The sequence below is a fragment of the Nelusetta ayraudi genome, unplaced genomic scaffold (genome assembly GCF_046127955.1).
Source record: "Nelusetta ayraudi isolate G7.1 ecotype Tasmania unplaced genomic scaffold, CSIRO-AGI_Nayr_v1 ptg000027l, whole genome shotgun sequence".
Classification (NCBI taxonomy): domain Eukaryota; kingdom Metazoa; phylum Chordata; class Actinopteri; order Tetraodontiformes; family Monacanthidae; genus Nelusetta; species Nelusetta ayraudi.
Genome location: NW_027466077.1, coordinates 184,437 through 204,929, shown reverse-complemented (window position 1 = coordinate 204,929; position 20,493 = coordinate 184,437). Strand labels below are relative to the sequence as shown.

At 46.0% G+C, this 20,493-nt stretch overlaps 2 protein-coding genes and 2 non-coding genes across 7 annotated transcripts in view; all 4 read left to right on the top strand.

The window, feature by feature from the left end:
- Window positions 1-3,911: 3,911 nt before the first annotated feature.
- On the top strand, window positions 3,912-7,294 carry LOC142890691 (apoptosis facilitator Bcl-2-like protein 14). 2 transcript variants are annotated; one of them, XM_076029911.1, is made up of 7 exons: window positions 3,912-4,090; window positions 5,158-5,575; window positions 5,729-5,836; window positions 5,936-5,997; window positions 6,081-6,242; window positions 6,400-6,513; window positions 6,628-7,294. In XM_076029911.1, exons 2-7 carry the CDS (start codon window positions 5,170-5,172, stop codon window positions 6,670-6,672), a joined length of 897 nt encoding a protein of 298 aa, XP_075886026.1. In that variant the 5' UTR covers window positions 3,912-4,090; window positions 5,158-5,169; the 3' UTR covers window positions 6,673-7,294. The 2 variants fall into 2 exon arrangements, with proteins under 2 accessions (XP_075886026.1, XP_075886025.1); XM_076029910.1 differs by having other exon boundaries at window positions 3,916-4,090; window positions 5,161-5,575.
- Window positions 7,295-7,838: 544 nt separating this feature from the next.
- Window positions 7,839-20,493, top strand: part of rassf3 (Ras association domain family member 3) — a 36,952-nt gene continuing 24,297 nt past the window's right edge. Inside the window, exons 1-2 of one of the 3 annotated variants that reach the window (XM_076029906.1) lie at window positions 7,839-8,478; window positions 11,983-12,092. In XM_076029906.1, the coding sequence (XP_075886021.1) occupies window positions 7,959-8,478; window positions 11,983-12,092 (630 nt within the window). In that variant the 5' untranslated portion in view covers window positions 7,839-7,958. Of the gene's footprint in view, window positions 8,479-9,905; window positions 10,067-11,982; window positions 12,093-20,493 lie in introns of those variants that run through there. The other 2 variants (XM_076029905.1, XM_076029907.1) reach the window with 2 other exon arrangements.
- trnay-gua (transfer RNA tyrosine (anticodon GUA)) lies at window positions 19,151-19,237 on the top strand. Its single transcript is given in 2 exon segments — window positions 19,151-19,187; window positions 19,202-19,237. It is a non-coding gene; the product is annotated as a tRNA-Tyr (tRNA).
- On the top strand, window positions 19,509-19,595 carry trnay-gua (transfer RNA tyrosine (anticodon GUA)). Its single transcript is given in 2 exon segments — window positions 19,509-19,545; window positions 19,560-19,595. It is a non-coding gene; the product is annotated as a tRNA-Tyr (tRNA).

Genomic DNA, 20,493 nt, shown 5'->3' with positions numbered 1-20,493 from the left:
GATGTCTTTTTCTGATTCCCAACACAAACAATGTCAGAGGTCAGAAAATAAAGGGGTTGAAAAAAATCCATCGATTGGAGGAAAAAGGAGGAAAAAAAGAAAATCTGCAACACGGAATCAGGTGTATTATATTTCACTGATTATCTTCGAATGGTTATTTTGTTCTTTCAAAACTGCACTTTTGCAATGTCCAGAAGAAAAATAACAAGTTATTTTTTTCTTACCCCGCTGTTTATATTTGAATATTTAACTATAGAAATACAAACATCTGTTTTTTTTCACCTGCTGCTGTTTTATTTATTTTTTTTGTCTGTGAGCTACTTTTCAATTTTTAAAGCCAAAATTCAGTTTCAGCAGATCAAAAAAAAAAAAATAGAAACCATGTTGGACGTGATAATATAATTTAAGAAAAAAAAAATCTGTATTTATTCTTGCTTATCAAATACTATAACGCGGCTCTTTTTTTCTCGTACATTCACTTACAGCTCCTGTTAGAATGTGGACGTGTCGTCTAGAGTTGATTCCATCACTTGCATCTAGTTTTATAACGTTGCCGTGTAAATAAGTCTGTTAATCACTTATTAACAAGGATATTTATATATTTATATGTAAGATACTGCAGAACTGAGGCCAAAACAAACGGGACCAGAAGTCTTATCAACAAAAACACGTTTTTCTTCTCCCTCGTAGTTTTTCCATATATTCCTCCTGACAGTCTGCAAGTCATTTGAGTTGTATTTCATTCTGTTCTTACTTTGAATGAAATATAAGTGATAATTTGATTGGTAAATATTTTGATAAAGACTTTTTGGTAGAATTGGGTGGGCGGGGGAAGGGGGCGGGGGTTCTAACTAGCCCTCAAATGTTAGCATTAAAAAGCTCTTTCGGTTTCTTTTTTAAAAGTGGAAATGAAAACATTTCAGTTTCTAAATAGATGAGCTTTAAACTAGTCAGCTGACGAGTTGTCTGACAGCCAGCTGCCTCTCCTCACCTCAGTGTGCTGTCTGGAACCATCAATCAGAGCAGGAAGTCAGGCGACCACGGCAGCAGGAAGAGAGACTCCTCCTAGTGGTGGCCAGGGGTGGGGAAAACTTTTTTGACTGGTGGGGCCACAATGGCTACTGAAATTTGACAGAGGGAGGGGAGAGCAGGAGCCGTAGGATAGAGTGTTTTGGTGAGCCACCTCATAGGAGGAAAAATATTTCACGAGATACGTAGAAAACATGCTTTTAATATCAATTGAAAATGAACAAAAGCAAAGTTACAACCAAATCAGTGTCTTTGAAGCCCCCATGGTGTTTAGCTCTTTATAGAAATGACTCTGAAAACACTGAAGAAAACGGATGTAATACAGCTTCATCATGACTTCCTCACTATTATTAGAATTTCTTTTTCTTTTTTGTTCTGGTTTCCTGAGCGTTTCCCTCCTGTGTGTGCACGCCCGCCTGTGAACTGGGCTGAGAAAACAAACGAGAACCGCTAACCTTCCTCTGAGACGTGTCGGACGTGTTGGGTTGTGACTCCACGAGGGCTGTGACGCACACTGACGGAGCAGCGACGCCACTTCCTGTCAAACCGTCCCATCAGCGTTGGCTATGCATGGCATTTTCTGACCTCCTTGCAATGATCTTGTTTTATCAGTGGCATAAAAAAAGAGATGGCGTTATTATTATTATTGTTGTCGTTTATTTGAATTATTGCAGTTTCTGAAGGACTTGAGTCAGGTTTTTTTTTTTGGTTTTTGTATTATTTTTTTTTTCCTTCTGCTGATGACGATGGAATTACTTGAAGTTTGAATGTTTTATTTCACTTGTTTGTTAAAAAGAAGATGTGATGCTGTACGCTCGTCTCCGATCTTTTATTTTGGCACCTCCTATCATAAATCGGTCAAGTCATCACTGAACTCGAGCCGTTTCCTCTTTTGGAAAAAGACAGAAGTTAAAATAGTTGCCTGGATTATGTGTAAGGTCACTAACTCGCGCTGAGGTGTTGTTTTGAGGCAGGGTGGATTGAGCATCAAGCAGAAGCTATCATAGCCCGCCTTGTTGGCAACCCTGGGTATTCACTGAAAACCTCCAGTGGTCGGGGGAACACAAAAGAAAAAGTCCAGAATGTCACACAACTCAGAGAACTTTTATCAGGTAGTCGACAGGTTTGAAACGAGTTCCTTGAGTCACGGCAGGGAATTTCCTTCCCGGCAAAACAGACAGGTGTCAAGATTCAGGGAGTTGGAATTGGAGGCTGTTGTTTGTTTTTTTTTAACGTGGCCTCATCAAGATTCAGTTTGTTTTTGGAGTCGAAGCAACCTTGAGGTTACATTCGAATTAAACAAGAGCTTCTGCAAAACCACAGAAAGGTGATTGAACAACAACTCTGGCTAAAGGTATATATTCTTTAAATTGACTTCCTCATTCAGTCCAAGGTGCTCGGCAGCAAACACGTCCGTTCTGAATCCCGGCTCGACCGAAACCCCCTTTCAGGGAGTGTCTCCTTAGAATTTACGTGACTTGGCCTTTAGGTACAGGTAAGGTTCAGGTAAGACCAGCAATAAAACTATATTCAGTTTTGCGACCTTTGCCCTCGGCTGTATTTACCCCAGTAGGGAAGTTGTAGCCGGGCGACGCTGGAGGTGAGTAATCACTTCTACTGTTGTTCGTCACACATGATCGCAGCAGCAGGAGTTCGTTTCACAACTTCAGTCCAGTGTAGTAGTTTGTCTGGAAGCCGTGATGTGTAGACGATGAAGGAAGCCTCGTTGAAACAGACATGATTATTTAAGAGCAAGTTTATTCCAAAAGAAGTCGAGCATCAACCAGGCAAAGGTCCACATTGAGGAAGGTCTGGTGAGCGTGGCCACGAGATAATAAACGCGTGACCACGACATGGTGAATGACCTCCATATGGTTAATCGTGCCGCTAGCGGGATGGTTGTCTACATGCAGCTTTCAGTTTTGGAGTGATGCTGATTATCCTTTGCGATTAAAGGCAATTATGCCCTGTTTCTATATCCCCAAGAGTTGGTTAGCCTATAAACCTTTGTTATTTTACGTGAAGCCGGTGTTGTGACTGCGTAGTCAAAGGCTACGTGTTAACTATCTCGTGGCCACGACAATAAATATCTCATGGCCACACGATTATTATGTTGGGGGCACAATATATAAAAAAGCGTGGCCACTCATTATCATACATATATATATATATATATATATATATATATATATATATATATATATATATATATATATATATATATATATATATATATATATATATATATAATATATATATATATATATACATGTGTGTGTGTGTGTGTGTATACAGATCTAATGACTAATGACTGACTGCACTTAATACTTCATACCTATTATGTGGTGTTGTGTTGTGTCTGGAAAGCCAATTTGCCTGAGGGAAAGTAAAGTAGAATTGAATTTGATAGATAGATAGATAGATAGATAGATAGATAGATAGATAGATAGATAGATAGATGTGCTTCATTGACAACTTGGGAAACTAGACTGTTGCAGCACTGAAAAACAGTACAAAAAACCCCCAAACTAAACAGTAGTTTCAGTAGTTACCAAAACGCTCAAGTCAACCTATGGACAACAAACAACCGAAGCAGATGTGCAAAAGACAGTCTAAATTGTGCAGAAGCGAAGGTTGATGCTTTTCAAATAAATCCAAATAAAAACCCTTAGCAATGTGTTCCAGTTTCACTTTCGACTTCTGGCCACAACTCGTCACTACTGCGTAAGAACGAAATATTTGAGTTGTTTTTTTTTGTTGTTGTTGTTTTTAGTGAGTCACAATCACCAGATGTCCAAATTCGCACCACCCATAACACTACACTTCCTCAGACAGTCGCAGCAGGTCGTCAAGGAGGAACCGTTTCGGATCATCATCAGCGCTCACCGGTCGACGACCTCACGGCTGTACGCCACGTCATCATGACGCAAGGACGTTGTGCCGCGCCACACTTGTTAAAAAAACCGTGTTGGCCGCCCGGAACATTAAGTGTGTAGTTGACACGGAATCACTACGGACGGATATCTTCAGCTCATACGGTTTCTTAAGTGGACTTTTTGCGGTAAGTGTGTGTGTGTGTGTTTTAAATTCAACAACGTTGTTGAAGGAAGACTGTGCATGTGCTTGGCACAAACGTGAACTTGAAGTTGGCGAAGTAGCGTCAGACGTGGTCAACAGTTAAAGCAACCGGTGGCGAGTTTTGAATGAAAAGTTTCATCGTGTGAGCGAAAAGTCGGTACAAGACTGGCTTCGTTTTGGTGTGTGTGTCCCCCCTTTCTATTTTATCCTGAATAACCGCTGGTGTGACGAGGACGTCAACGGTTAGCATTTTATTTACCCTAATCTTGACAGTGGGACACGCCTCGACCTGGCAACCGCCGCCGGTTAAGGCATAGTTTTCATCGTTGTTGAGCGGTTGAAACGGTTGACAACCGATTTAAATCTTAGTATTCCTGATATTTTCTTTTTACCTTCCGGAGTGACGTTTTCAAAAAAAAAAAAAGTCACTCATTGCACATTTTTTGTAGAATTGGCAAAAATGTGCAATGAGTGATGTTTCAGACCCTTTTTTTCAGGATAACGTCAACCTTCAGTATCTGGCTGCTATTCAGTTTCGTTGTGTGTTTGTAAAATCGTTAAAAGGGAAGAAGGGACAAAAAACGGATTTGGGTTTTTCAGGTTTTTAATGTTGTAGGAACTCTGAAATGAAAGGAAAAGAAACATAGAAATAGAGAAATTAAACACACGATTGGAGTCCTTACCCTTTCCCCTCCAAGTGAAAAGCAGTTAATGTGTAAATGCGCAGATGTGTTTTGTCGGGACATGTTTTGGCGTGACCCACATCCAATTAATTGTTGTCGTGGCTGAGCCACCAGGGGGCGCCCTTTTATATCTCTTGTCTTTCAATCGATGGTTTTAATTTGCCAAATGTGTTTTTAAATCGTCCATAACAAAATAATGCAATTCACTAGTTAACTGATCATTGTTAGAAGTGACAGGTAAAAATATTTTGTTTGATTTCAGAGAGCGTGTTTGCCCTTGTTGTAACTTAAAGGTCAGAATTACTAGTTTTCTCCTTCTTTTGAATTCTTTCTTTCTTTCTTTCTTTCTTTATATCCTTCTTGTCAGCAGGAAGCCAACATGGCCAACGGTCACGTGGAGATCTACGACCCCCTCGACAAAAACACCAGCCAAACCCCCAAAACCAGCTTGGAGTTGGAGGCCATGGCCGACTCGGTGGAGTTCAAGCTCCTCATGGCCTACACCAAGAGGAGGCGGCCAGACAGCGCCGTGGTGTTGCCCCAGTGCAGCGACGACACGGCCACACTGAGGGGCCTCTCCTCCACCGAGGGGCCGTCGTCTCCCGACACGCCGGCCAACGGAAAGGATTCGCAGAACAGGAAGAAGGACAAGAAGAAGCGCAGGACAGTGAAACTGCCTAAAATTCTAAGCTGCTTGAAGCCTCAGATCAAAGACGAGGAGCAGTCCGAACCTGAGGAGAACAAACCTGTCGACATTGGGTTCAGAAACGGCCCATCAGACGAAGGTCAGTGTTCGAGTTGCTGCTTCGTGTTGGGACCTTGAGTCTTCTTCTTCTTCTTCTTCTTCTTCTTCTTCTTCTTCTTCTTCTTCTTCTTCTTCTTCTAAAGCTGTCTCCCTCTGACCTCGATTTTCACGCATTTAAAACAATTTCTTGCAGACGGCGCAAGGGAGGAGAACAAGTTGGATGAGGCGGCGAGCAAGCTGACTGAGCTGGCCATGGAGATCCCGTTCACGTCGCCGCAGGTCGAGAAAGACAATGATATTGGTGAGTGTGTGTGTGTGTGTGTTGACGAGCGGCGGCCTCACTGGGTGTGTGGACCCCTAACACTGACTTACCGACTGACTCCTCTGCTCTACTCTGCAGACGAGGTGGAGCGGGTGATCGCCCTGCTGCTCAGGGAAGCCGGGGACAAGCTCAACGAGGAAGTAAGAAGCCGCTTGCTCCTACAGCCAAACAAAACACGCCGACGTTCCGCTGACTCTCGCTTTCCTCTTTTCTCTGTTTCCAGATGCTGAGCAAGATGGGCGTGCCAAGCGAACTCTTCGGGAACTACTCCTTCTTCGAGAGGCTGATGAGGACCTTCCTGATCCGAGTTGGACTCTTGAATCCTCAGCCGGATGCCCTGGGGCCGCAGGCCTCCCCCAAAACCCAGATCGCCGTGACCTGTGAGGTGAGCAGACCGTTTTTCATTTTTAATTAAAAACGGTGGATGGATTTTTAATTTTCTGAGTTTCTTATTATTTGATGTACTTATTTTGGAGCGTTCAGCAGCTCGCTGAACTAAATCACCGCCCCCACTGACTGACGGTGTTTCTCTTCCTCGCCAGGTCACAACTCGTCTCTCCGACATCCACACGCTGCCCATGGCGCGAATGTACGCCAACGGAGCCAGATTTTTGCAGGAAAATTACTTGTCCTGGATACAGAGTCACGGAGGATACGTACGTTAAAAAAAAACAACAACATCAAAAACTCTTTCCTGCGTGGGTGAATCTCTATCGAACACACTGTGACGAGCTGTTTTCATGTCAACACGTTCATGTTTTTTTGCTCAGGAGGAGGCCTTTTACAGCGACAACGAGGACGACGAGGAGCAGTGAGCTCGCTGACAGGTTGGTGTGGTTCAGCGGCGCCCCCTGCTGCCGCGCAGCGACAACTGCCACTATGCGAGGAGGAGCCTCCTGTTCTCACAGCTCATCCGTTCATCGTTTTTTTCTCTCCGCACCAACGTGTTCGGTGGACCTGAGAGGAACAAAATGAATACTGTGGCGTACTGGTTCTGTTTACATACACGTGAAGCCCGAAGCGAAGCGTCCGCATTAATCTGTATCAATCGCAGGAGTTAGCGGTTCATATGGGCAGTTGTCTTATTCACAGACAGTTAGACAGTTCTGATCTTTTGATAGTTCTGATACTTGCCTTATTGTCAGGGACTTCTTCTTCTTGTTCTAAATCTGCACATTTGTTATTAAGAATAAAAATGAATTGTCTGAATGCATTAAATGTGTTTTCAGCACTTGCACTTTTTTTGATAGATAAGATACTATATTTTCTTGGAGTTTTTGTAGGCTTTGGCATTTTGCTTAATGTGTAAATTGTTTGTTTTCAGAATAAGTTCGCTGCCAATGAACTAGTTAAATGCCTGCTAAGCTGCTGCTAAATTTGTTTCTCTTTATAACCTAAAAATAATGTATAAATGTTAAATAAAAATCTGTGTTATTAAAGTTTTTGTTAAGCTTTCTTTGCATGGAGCCCAAAACAGCACATCACACACACACACACGCACGCACGCACGCACGCTCAATATTTCCACAGGAAGCTGGCCGACTACTCAGATCCAGTTAATTTTCAGTCTATGAACGTCAGTTTGTTGTGGAGCAACTTCATTCTTTGAGACCCTCATCGTGTGATTAGTCGGTATGCAAATATAATCACATTGCACAAGGCAGGCGTTTAGTTGCTCTGCACTTCCTACTGCGAAACAGGAACTATGTTTCAGCCTCCAAAATCTCAGGAGTGTTTTCCAAAGCGGCGAAACAAGCATACACACCCCTGTATGTGATGCGAGTAAAGCCGAATTGACAAGGACCGCCCCTGTAAAACTGTCACGGTGTTACACTTTGATATTGGATGTTTTAAACGCCTCCTCCCTCTGAATCAACTCAAAATTGGCACTTTTCCTATCGCAACTCGACGCGTACTGCCCCTCAAACGGGATCCGCACCCCCTGTCCCGCACACCTGACCGCCTCAACCTGCTGCGCGCCACCACTCGGCGTGAGCGCTGACGTCACCCCGCCGACTGGAGACGCGTCGCAGCGCAGCGGGGAGGGAGAAGGGCGCCGTCCTCAGGACGCACGGACGCGCTGAGGGACGGACGCTGCGTCATGTTCAACGTCGGTCACCAGGGACGCAAGTACGTGCCCGCGCGCTCCTCGACCACGGACGACCCCCCACTGGCTGCCGTGCGCACCGTTCACGTCAGCAGGTCGCTGGGCGAGCCGCCGGAGGCCACCTGGCCGCCGCCGGCCGCAAACATGCGCGTCTCCAAGGCCAACAAGGGAGGCGCGGTGGTGCGAGTCGTCCGGCGACACGCGTCCCCGCAGCCGCCCCGCCTGGAGCACCTGGAGGCGGCCTGGTGCGAGAGAGCGCAGCCGGAGAGCCCGGCCAGTCCCGAGAGGAGTAACGGCGAGGTGGATGCTGCGGAAGGACACGGCGGGGGTCCTGCGCGGAGCCGGAAGAGGGGCTTCAGGCCGCCGGACGTGAGGACCATCTTCTCACCTGGGGAGAGGGACCCCCGGGTGATCGAGGAGTCCGGGGAGGGCCACTGCTTCGAGGCGGGAGGAGATGACAGCTGGTGCGATGTCTGCTGCCGCTACATCTTCCAGCGGGGCCTCACCTGTGCAGGTGAGTTCAGTGGGGGATGGGGGCGCCGTGGGACGGGGGGGGGGTCTTCTCGGTCCACTTAAAGGTACACATGTTTCCTGAATAGTTTTCAAACAAATGCAAACAAAACGACTCAGAAGTTTCCCCTCACTTACACCAGTGATCTACAAAGTGTCTACGAAACTCTTTTCTGACTTCCTCTTTTTTTTTTTTTACTTTGAAGCCCCACATTTAGTATCTTAAGAAACATTGCTGTTAGGGACCAATCACAGTTTAAGGTCCCTAAAATGAATTGTGACACCTCCCTCCAGGTTGGTGATTCAAACAATCATCCAAACATTCCATAATTTAGAAAAAAAAATTGCTTCTTCGAGTGACTTTCAGGAAACATTCGAAACAGTTTGGAAGGAAACGTATGACAGTGTTTTCTGTGACGTCTCTTGGCAGGGCGCTGCTCCGCAGCAGCAGCAGCAGGAATGCAGTCGGCATGCAGTCGGGCCAGTCTACGGCTAAAAGTGGGCGAGTAGGGTAGAGTGGAGCAGAGTAGGCGTCATACAAAAAAATGTGGTAGGAAAAAAAAAACAATAGTTGCACCCAACAAAAGTTAGCTTTTAAATGACATTTTGATGAAAATTCATATTTGTCTGTGCCTTGAACAGAAACGTCAGACCGTTAGACGCCGTTAACGCAGGCTGACTCACAGCCTTGGATCCATTTAGCCTTTTCACTTCGTTTGCAGATAATAGACTGAACCCGGTGCTTCCTGCCGCTGCTCTGATGGACCTCCTGTGTACTTTGCGTGCACGCTAAGTGTGCTGACTGATGTTTCTGGTCATTTAAAAGGCTGATTGCCTCCTCTAGGAGGTCAGTTAAAGGTCCATTACTGGTTCTGAATGTCGCCAAGAAGTTTCAGTGAAGTTTGGCATTTCCATTGCCCATGGCTTTCTCCCAGTTGACCTCTAGTTCACTTATTAACATGCAAAATCAATCACTTACAACGCATTTTGTCCAGGCAGCAGCACCTTGGTGCTGTTGCTCTTTTAAAAATTAATTTTTCAACACCACAAGTTATTTAATATAACGTTTGTTTGTTACAATGTTTATATATAAACAACGGTGTTTTCACCATAATGCAGTAGAGAACTGTGATGTGTGGAATATTTGTGTGTATATGTGTGTGTGTGTGTGTGTGTGTGTGTGTGTGTGTGTGTGTGTGTGTCAGCTGCGAAGCCTTGTTTGTTCAGACACTGACAGTTTGGCTCTGAGAAGCAATAAACACACACACACACACACACACGGGGGGTGAGGCTGTGTCGGGGGTGGAGCCAGCGCTGACAGACCCTGGGTGGCAGTGAAGGCTGAGTCGGAGGGATGAGTTTGGGTCTGCATCAAGTTCCGCTTGGATTTAAACTTGCCCGAGTGTGAAACACAAAGTGTATTCATGTGCGCGTCTGCGGCCGACAGTGAGTCCGTGTGTGTTTGGGAACGATGGGCCTCGCCAAAAACTTTGGCAGAACTCTGCGGAGGGTGTCTGGATTTTTCTACCGTTTCCCCAAAGTGATGCGGCGCTCGGGGAGGCTGGAAGTCATCCTGCTGTGGAGGAGCTCTGGTGAGTGTTGGCTCTGTTTCTGCACACTCAGAGAAAGCAGAGCTCAGACAAATCAGTTTAAAACTGAGAAAACAGGAAGTAGCATCAGGAGTGCTGTAAAAATCTGAGGGTGATCTGGCGGATTGGTAATGTAAATTGAAGTGAGAGAGAAAAATGTGTGTGTGTGTGTGTGTGTATTGCATTGCCATGATAGGAACATTTGAGCTGCAGTGTTCAGTCACACTGTGTCACAGCACGTGGAAGAGAAAATCTAATTAGACTATTAGAAAACAACAGGTGCTCTCTGTTTTTAGCACCTCTGTCCTTAAATAAGCACCACACACACACACACACACACACACACACACACACACACACACACACACACACACACACACACACCTGTCTTTGCTTTCTAACCTCATTGAAAAGAATGCTGCGAACAATAATGTCACGTGAGAGCTGGATGTAGTCCAACTGTTGATTCCAGCACAGAAATACCTTTATTTTGAAATTCATGAATCGTTTCCTGCCTTCCAAGTAAAAGCATTGGAAAACCTAAAAAATGCCAAATGTCAAACTTCCCTTCCAGACTTGTGTGTGTGTCTTTCAGTGTTCATTGTGCTGCGTCTCTGCACAGACACACACCTGATTAGCGAGTCGGCGCCAAGTAATAAAACCGAGTTTGACACATAGGCGGGAATAGAGTCTGTCAAGTCAGTGGCATCTGACCTTTGACCTCCTGACAAACAGACTATCTATGCAGGATGGAGATGGACGGATGGATGTATGGATGGATGGATGCAGAAGTCTCTTCCTCCTCAGTGGTCATTGTTGATGGGCGATCCAGATAGATGACAGAGTGAACGCATGAATGGCAACAGGAAACAGTAGACACACACACACACACACAAACACACACACACACACACACACACAGACACACACTTTTGTCATAACAAGCTACGTCAGAGGGCAAAGAGAAACAGTGGAGAGGAGAATGAGACAGTGACTGACTCAGCAGTCCTGCATCCAGCAGCGACGGTGCCCCCCTCCTCTCCTGTGTGTGTGTGTGTGTGTGTGTGTGTGTGTGCGTGTGCGTGCATCATCGCACTGCGGCCCCTATTTGACTGTTAAATCACCCACTCAGCACAGCAACACACAGACCGGCGGCCTGGACTGAGTGGAGACCGGCACCTGAAACAACCAGCAGGACTGAAATGTTGCACGGAAAAGACGACGAGATGGACAGCAGTTTGTGTGTGTGTGTGTGTGTGTGTGTCTGTGTGTGAGTGTGTGTGATTGAGGGGATCTAGCCAGCAGTGTGTTATTTTAGGATGAGGTGATGTAATGTCCTCTGTGTGAGAGAGGAGGCCGAGTTTTCTCTCTCCCTCACTGTGTGTATGTGGGTGTGTGTGAGATGATGGGAGCAGCCATGTGTAAACTGTCGGATAGAGTCGGACAGCAGGTGACCAGGAGGTCGGCAGGTAGGATCAGTGGGACACACACACACACACACACAGTTTCAGATAGATAGATGGATGAATGAATGGATGTACTTTATTATATTGTATATATTCAAATTGGGTAACTACACATTCTGCTAGTATTTTCTAGTGCTGAGCAAAAATGTTTTTTGAACTACAGTGAGAGTTGCTGCAGGATCAGTGGTTGACCAGAAGGCTTGTGTCGACGGTTGTTGTCGTGGTCCTATTTTCAAAAAACCTCCCAACTCTCTCTTGACCCGATTTGAAACGCGTCTCTGTGCCTCTCAGCTAATTTGCAAACTCGGTGTCAGACACACATTTGCATAAACGTTACAGACTCACAGAGCTCGCTACCTTCCACCTTATCCTCGCTGCCTTGTCCCGTGGCCTCTGGAGGTACTGGCACCGACCTCACAACTGTACCAAATAAATGCGTTGTGTCGTCTGCAGGTTGTAAATACACGTGTCACGCGGCGTGTCGGGACCGAGTGAGTCTGGACTGCCATCCCATCGCTTCCCCCGTCAGTCAGGACCAACTCAACAACAACACGCAGTACCATGTGAGTACGCCGGATGCTGCGGTTTCGTTTTGTCTTTGCCTTTTTGTTTCCTTTTCACGCTGCTCCACAAGTTGCAGACCTACTTGCGATTCAGAAGCTCAAAATTAACTGCAAAAAAAGAAACAGTCAGGGGTTTGTCAGTTAAAAGCTGCTTTCCATAAATCAGCCGTAATTGAATTCTCGTTTAGTCAGCAGTAATAATAAGGAACTCTCAAAATGTTTTGGTATAGTACCATTTATGGCCACGAGAGTGCAGTGTTGTCAAACAGTTCACCTAATTGTGACTTTCTACTCATGTGCGAGCAGGCAAAATGAGTGGAGCGTCTTTTAACCAGAACAAGGACAAAAAGCTGAAGAAACAAACTAATGGAGTTGTATTTTACGTCTTTATTTACCAACAATAGGTTTGTTTCTATCACAACTAAATAAGAAAACTCAAGAAACCGTCTTTGTTGATAATAACCAATCAGAAGAATGAGTCAGTAGAAGATTATTTTTTTTCGTGATCGGTCAAATTCCACTCACCTTAGGTAAAACCTTGGAGCTGGAGTCAGCGCGCGCGTGGAAGATGAGGCGCGGGGTGTAGTGGCTCTGCCTCACACTTGATTGTGTTGCAACTTTCTCATGCAGCGGTTATTTTACTGGATGTTTTCAGTCGCAGATAACAATAATCTGTCTTTAATTACGCCATGCAGCTTGTTTTTGTCTGGTGTCTGTTTATTTAAAGAAGAACTAATTAAATAATCAGGTACTTTCGAGTAATTGTTTTTAGCCTAGCATAAGAATGCTAACAATCTAATAAGCTTATGAAATGGGGCGTCAAAAGTTTCACTTTTTGTTGCAGCGTGCAAGTGTTTTTTGTTTTGTTTGTTTTTTTAAGCAACTTTTTTCGTCATCACATTCGCTTCTTTTCGTTTGTTTTCTTTAACTTACAAAAGTTGAAGTGAGTGAAAGAAGCGTCAGAGTCGGGTCAGTCCTCGACGGACGGCATCCTGTTTGCCGGCGGTTTGTGGCGAGGAAAACCGCTGTGAGTCAGCGAAAGTAACCGGAGATGAGTACAGGTGTCGTCGCCGCTTGGGGGCGCTCAGTCTCTCTGGAAACACCTCAGGCGCTTTTTGAGTCAGTTCCGAGGTCTGAAGTCAGAAGTCGAGTCAGCAACAGCTGCCACAAGTAGTTGACTTGAATTCCCATATTCACCAGTCCTGTTGCCAGTGCTAGTGCTAATATATCTGGACATAAGAATGCTAATTGTTCCTTCTGGTGTGGGCTTCTGAGATGGAACTTTTGTGGCTCTTGTGGTTATATGAAGACTGTTAAAGTTTCCAAATCATTGTTTGTACAAACATTCACAATTGTATTGTACCTAACCTACCTGAACCCGCTTTATCAGTTTATGACATTAAATAGTGATCCACGAGTAATACAATCCAATGGTAATATTTGTGTGAATTTTCAAATTCTTTATCAGTGATTCTATCTAGTTTGTACATCATTTTCATGTATTTGCTGCCTACTGTTGCTGTCAGCATATTGTGCCGCTGACATTGAGCAAATCATTGATTTGTCACAGGCACGTGGAATGAAGTAACTCTTTGGATGATTTGCACGCACACACCTGAGTCAACCGTCCTGGTAATGGAGATCCGACAGGGCAGCCAGCCAGAGTGTACAGGAATTAATTGGCAGCAGTGCAGGAAAATATTAAGAATAGACAAAGAATTTTAAACATTTGGTGTTATTGTCCTGCCAGAGAGCTAAAGTAAAACCTGGAGATTGAGCCACTGACGGTAATAATTCTGTCAGAAAAAGAAGAAAAGAAGTTGAACCTTGTTGAGTCCGATCGTGTCTTTCTGTCTGTAAATCGTTACTTCCTTCGGTGGTAAACGGGAGTTCGTCCTGTGCGGCCTAGCGCCGGGGCCCCCGCCCTCCGATTGGTCGGGCTTCGGGGAGCGGCTGTGGATGATTGACGCAGGGGAAAGCGGAGAACAAGCAGCAGCAGAGGTCACTTCCTGTCTGCTGGGAAAGACAAACAGACAGAGGGGAGAGAAACAAAGTGGAGGGATAGGGGAGGTGGTGGTGGTGGGGGTGTGGGGGTCGGGGTCAGAACCAGGAACCGGGCTCGTGTCCGACCAATCACATCAAGCAACAGGAGTACCACAGCGTTTACAGCGCAGATAGAATAACAGTTTTTAAAGCCAGTATCTGCAGAACGACCGAGCGACCCTGAGAAGTAACTTTTACTGCAGAAGCTTTTGAGACAGTGGCTTTAACAAGCTGCTAAAAAAAGACACACACACACACACACACACACACACACACACACACACACACACAGAAGTTTTTTCTTTTTTTAAAGTTTAAAGTGAGCGAGGCCACTTTCAAAAGGAGCTGCTGGAATGTTGCGTGTGTTTTCTCTGAGCTCTGATGGTTACTCATTAACAGAGAGCTGGGGCGAGGTAACGCTACAGTAAATACACTCCTGGCACACGCGTGCGCACGCGCACACACACACACACACACACACAGCGGGAAGGAAAAGTGTTGTAAAAGTTGAGAAAGTGCGCTGAACTGTGGGAAAATGTTCCACTTTTCTCCTCAGGTTTTGCTGCTTTCTGGCAACTGTTTCTTTGCCTCCAACGCGCTTCTGCACCGTCTGTAATTAAACCTGAAGATCAAACCTGATTGGCGCTGCAGAAGGAGAAGCAGAATGTTTGAGAGAAAATGATGATAACCAAAAACAACAACAACAACAACAACAAGAGCAAAAGTAAAGGACGAAAAGAGACAAATTCCAGCTGAATTTCTAGTTTGAAATTATACATCAGACTGCTAAAGATGGAGCGATGATTATAGTGGAGATGCAACCAGATGCCTCGATACTCTGGAAATAGCAGCGCCTGGCATCTCATTCCATCCTGACGGGACGCAAACACACACACACACACACACACACACACACACACACACACACACACACACACACACACACACGGGTCACATCATAGTGTTTATCTGTGTTGTTTTTTTTCTGGCATTAGACTTTGAGGAAAAGAATGGCGCCCCCTTCCTCTTGTGCACTGAAACTGAAATCACTGTGCAGCAGCAGCAAATTTCACAATTTCTCAACCCCGCGGCAAGGTTGTGTTGTCGAGTCATGGTGTCACGTTGTGCATTGGCTTCATGAAAATAGACTAAGAAAAACAAGGCTGGAACATTCATTGGACAGTTTTCAGTAAAGTCCTGCTAAAAGCACTTTTACATGCAGTTTTAACAGATTCTTTTCACTTGCACTCACTGTTCCCTTCATCTTGATCGTCTCTGCCACAATGCTTTCCACTATCTCGCTTGACTGTCTCGCCCGCCCCGTCATCTCACATCAGATTCCCGTCCTTCCTTCCTGCTTATCGAGCTCCGGCTCCTCCTGCAGCTCATCTTCGCCTTTAATCAGCTGCTTATTGTGCCCTAATGAGACGTGAGCCCTGGCGGGGAGGGTCATCAGCTGAGCTCAGAGAGGAAGTCTGGGGGACAGACTAGTTCCTGCAAAGTGTCTTTTTCATGCAGCAGAACAGCAGACCGAGTCAGAGTTGGTGAAGTCGTGATTGACGGACGGATGATTTCCATAGCCGCAGACGCAGACAGGATGCGGTAATCTGGGCGGATTGAGACGAGGGATTAACTCTCGCAGACAAAGCCGAAATGCATCACTCGCCGGCCGCGAGGCCCCTCCGGGCTTTGTGGCGGCTGGCGGTTGATGAGACTCCGCCCACTAGTGATAACGTGCAAGCGGCGTTGTTGTTTTTCTGCTTTTCCCTCAGATTATCCGGCGGGTTCTGCACAAGTGCGATCTCATGTGCTTACTGAACCACCGTGAAAGCCCCACAGTGGGCGTGTCATGGATTGACAATGGAGGGGCGGGGCTGAGCAGTTAACCAATCACTGGAGACAAATATGGGTTTGTGTGTATTTATCTCTTGTTTCAGGGGTTAATTGAAACCTTTAACAGAAACTTGAGGGCGTTCTTTGTTGCTGCCGCTGCTGCTGAACTTTTGGGTGGTTCAAAGGAAAACACAGATGAGCGTCAGGGTGGGACGCCACACGCCACTCCTCTGTGTGTAAACCTGTGTGTGTGTTTGTTTGCGCTATCTTGAATCCTTATCCTGGCCGACAATCTGGGCCTGAGATACAGCAGAGCAGTGAAACTGTGACTGCGACGGATACACAACCCACCATTCATGAAGCTCCGTGTGCACACACACACATACACACATATACACACACATGCACACACGCGCACACACACAACAGTAAAACCTGCACAGTGAACATTTGGTTGATTCAACTGAATTATTCCTTGTCTGTGTCTGCATGTGTGCATGTGTGTGTGTGTGTGTGTGTGTGTGTGTGTGTGCGTGTGTGTGTGTGTGTGTGCGTGTGCGTGCGCGTGCGCGTGTGCGTATGTGAGAACTCTTCACAATTCTGCCATTGTGCCTCTGCAGAACTGCTTCTTTCAGCGGACTTTGTCTGGACCTGCTGATTTTCTCCCTAATTGAATTGAGTGAAATTGTGTTTTTGCAAGAGGAGGTGATTTCCTCTGAAAAACCTGAAAAAACTCCCAGAAACCCCCAGACAGTTCTAAGAAAACAAAATGGCCAACACAACGCTGTCTCTGTGCGGGGTCTGGTGCTGGCAGCCGATCCCGGACCCGGTCCGTCACTCCCTCCGCTAACATGCTGACCTGTCGCCTTTTTGTGTTTCCTCCATCCTCTCTGTACATTTCCTGCAGGGGGGAGGGGGACCATGCATGCCAGGGCTTGTTATGAGCCTGTAGTTGATCTTTTCATTGTTTGTCTAAGCTCGATTATGCCTTTATCAGCAGAGCTACGCTGCTCACACAGGCCCACGTTTCCCTCCCAGCGTCTCTATTTATAGCCACAAACCTGAAACACAAAGTCACTGCTGTGTGCTGCTGTAGCATGTTTCGCATGTTCACTGCAGGACCACTGCATTGTGTCACTAGCATGTTCAACCACTGCAGTCCTATCAGATCAAGTCTTCATGTTCTTGGCTAATCTATCTTAGCTATCTTTGTTATCAAGGTGCTGCTGCTGACTTTAGGTCCTTGCACACCAGGCAATAGCCTGGAAAGTTTTGAATGTGACGTCATCGACGTGCCAACATCATTTTGATTGGTCAGAGGTTCTAGCCGTTCGCCTTTTCGCCTCTACAAAATTCGACACGTAAGCAAAAAAAAACAAAACCCAGGTGTTTTTTCGCTCCATGGAAAGTCGCTGCCGGTGTGGAAGGTTGCTTTGACTTGAAGAGGTTTTAAAATTCGCTCCCCGCTGTGTAAGGACCTTCAGACTCGTGACAGCAGCCATGGCGGTGAGATTAGCTTGTGCTAATGTGAAGCTCGGAATTGCTCGGTGAAGCAGGCCTGTGTCACGCTGCCGGAACTTGAGGCCCAAAGGTCAGTGTGGCTGCTCCCCAGTTCAACCATCAACAGGCGTGTAATTCGCCCCGCGCAGGGCTGCTTGAAAGCTGTCTGTCCGTCTGTCTGTCATGTGATCCGACTGAACCTGCTAGCGATCTACCGTTGGCATTCCACCGGCCCTTTGATCACGGCACACACGGTTTTTGTTTCTTTTTTGTTCACTGCCGGGAATCATCGAGGTAAAAACGGGCCTCCGGGAGGAACTTTTGCACAGACTGACAGACAAGATGAATAGGGACGGATCATTGTGTGGTGTCCACACACACACACACACACACACACACACAGACGCTGCCAGCACTCACTCTGGAAATAACACCTCTGCTGTTCACTGTAACTGGTGGATCAGGTTCACAGGTCCCCGAGGCCACAGAGAGCTCAGGTCAGATATTTAACACCTGTAAGTCCCAAAACAAAGGAGCCCTACAGACACACACACACACACACACAAACACATACACAAAGACATGCGCATGCACACACACTGTCCTCTTAGCACAGGTGTGTCAGGACTACACAGGCCTTCCGCTCTGCGTCTTGTCTCCATTTCTACGTCTGCAGACGGGGAACCTGCCGCTGCCTGGCTGAGCACGACCTGATCTTTTCACTGTGTGTTGAACCCGGGTGAAAATGAATGCGCTGGAAAGAAAGAAGCGTTGAATTCCCTGTACTTGAAGTGTGACGCCGCACCAGACTGTGCATTTCACGCTTAGACACGTTTAGAATCAATTCAGCATACAGTACCTTAAAGCATCTCGAGTTTTTCCTTTTTTGTTATTTCTTTTACAACCTGACCTCATTAGCGTGTGTAATGATGTCATTTCTCATCTTTGAAGTGATGTGTGTGTGTTTTTGAAACACACCCAGCCACTGCTATCTTTACAGCCTCTAAATTAGAGAGTGGACTCACACGGCCACTTGCGGAACAAAGGCACGCACGTCTCACCTGGAAATACACACCTGCTCACGCGCGACACAAACGTCAACACACTTATGCTGGCGGTGCTGCAACCAGGCTGAGGTGAAGGCAGCCTGAGGGGGGAAGTTCCAGACCCCATCTGCCTACCTGGGCGTCGTCCCTGCTTCTAAATATGACACATTCCCCAAAGTCTGACCTTTCACCCCGCGGGCCCCTTCGCGACCCCTACCCCGACTCCCCGCATGCCGTGACTTTTTCGTCTTTGCGCCGATTAACCTCTGTCACTGTCGGCCAACGTCGCCTGGGTCAGGATTTATACCATCAGAAGGCTTTCAAGCGCTGCTGTTGATTAGCAAGTAAATTTTAACTGAGCTAAATTTGTGTGTGTGTGTGTGTGTGTGTGTGTGTGTGTGTGTGTGTGTGTGTGTGTGTGTGTGTGTGTGTGTGTGTGCGCACACGCTAACCAAATGCTAACATTTACGGCTGAGATCTCAGCCATTCCTCCCTTGTCAATTATCGGATTTAACCACAGACACATGTATTAAACATAAGGTATTAATAGGACATTTCGAAGAACTGACTTCTCTCATTGGTTCCTGTCCTCCCCAAACTAATGAACATGATGGACATTCACATGTCACTTCTTGCCCTTCGATAGCTCAGTTGGTAGAGCGGAGGACTGTAGAAGTGATAACTGGAATCCTTAGGTCGCTGGTTCAGATCCGGCTCGAAGGACTGACTTTTGATTGGTTCCTGTCCTCACCAAAGTAATGAACGTTGCTGTACATTCACATCTGGTTTCAGGCCCTTTGGTAGCTCAGTTGGTAGAGTGGAGGACTGTAGAGGCGCTAGCTCTCACTCTTCAATAGCTCAATTGGTAGCAGTGCTAATAGAGATCCTTAGTTCGCTGGTTCAAATCCGCCTCGAAAGGACTGACCTTTTTGATGCATTCCTGTCTTCCCCAAAAGTAATGAGTGTTGCTGGACGTTCACATCTGCCTTTCTGCCCTTCGATAGCTCAGTTGGTAGAGCGGAGGACTGTAGAAGTGATAACAGGAATCCTTAGGTCGCTGGTTCAAATCCGGCTCGAAGGACTGACTTTTTGAATGGTTCCTGTCCTCACCAAAGTAATGAATGTTGCTGGACGTTCACGTGTGGCTTCTCACCCTTTGATAGCTCAGTTGGTAGAGCGGAGGACTGTAGAGATGATAACAAGAATCCTTAGGTTGCTGGTTAAAGTTGAGGAATTCTTATTTTAGGAGTTCTCCTGATTGGTGAACTGTTTTATTCTATTATTTTGTTCCCCATGTTGATGTTTTTATGTAGCACTTTGAGATTTATTTTAGTGTAAAAAGAAATCAAATCAAATGTATTATTATTATTATTATTATTATTATTATTTAATCACATTTTTCAGCACTTGTGTCTTGCCCCGTCTGACGTCAGCGTTCAGGTGATCCAGAGGTCGCTCCTGACTTCCAGAGTGGATTAATGTTTAACCAGAACTTCGCCTGCAGGAGCGCACTCACACACACACTGGGCTCCTTGTTGTCACAGAGTAAAGAAAAACAGTAGACGTCACCGTGGAGGATAATTGAACACTTTAATAAAGCGTGCAGACGGCGTGCATGTTCCTTTGACCTCTAGCTGTGGCTCGGGCTCGTGACTTAAGTTGACTGCGTGTAAATTGAAAACGTTACTATACGACAGGACGGCGGTGCGGTTTGGAAAAAAAAAAAAAAAAGGCGCGTGTAAAATTTCAGACGGCGTCTCCCGTCCTCGACTAAATTACATACTTTTTCAGAGATGAGGGTGGTCCGCCATAAGCGTCTCTTCATCAGGGCTGCTCCTTTAATTGTTCAGCACGTAAACAACTCAATTGCCGGCTTTTAAATAAATAACTGAAATAATTGGTGGGAGGCGCCTCAAGAAAGGAAAAAAACAAAACAAAAGAACAAAACCACAGCGGCTCTGGCGGCGCCACTTGTTTGG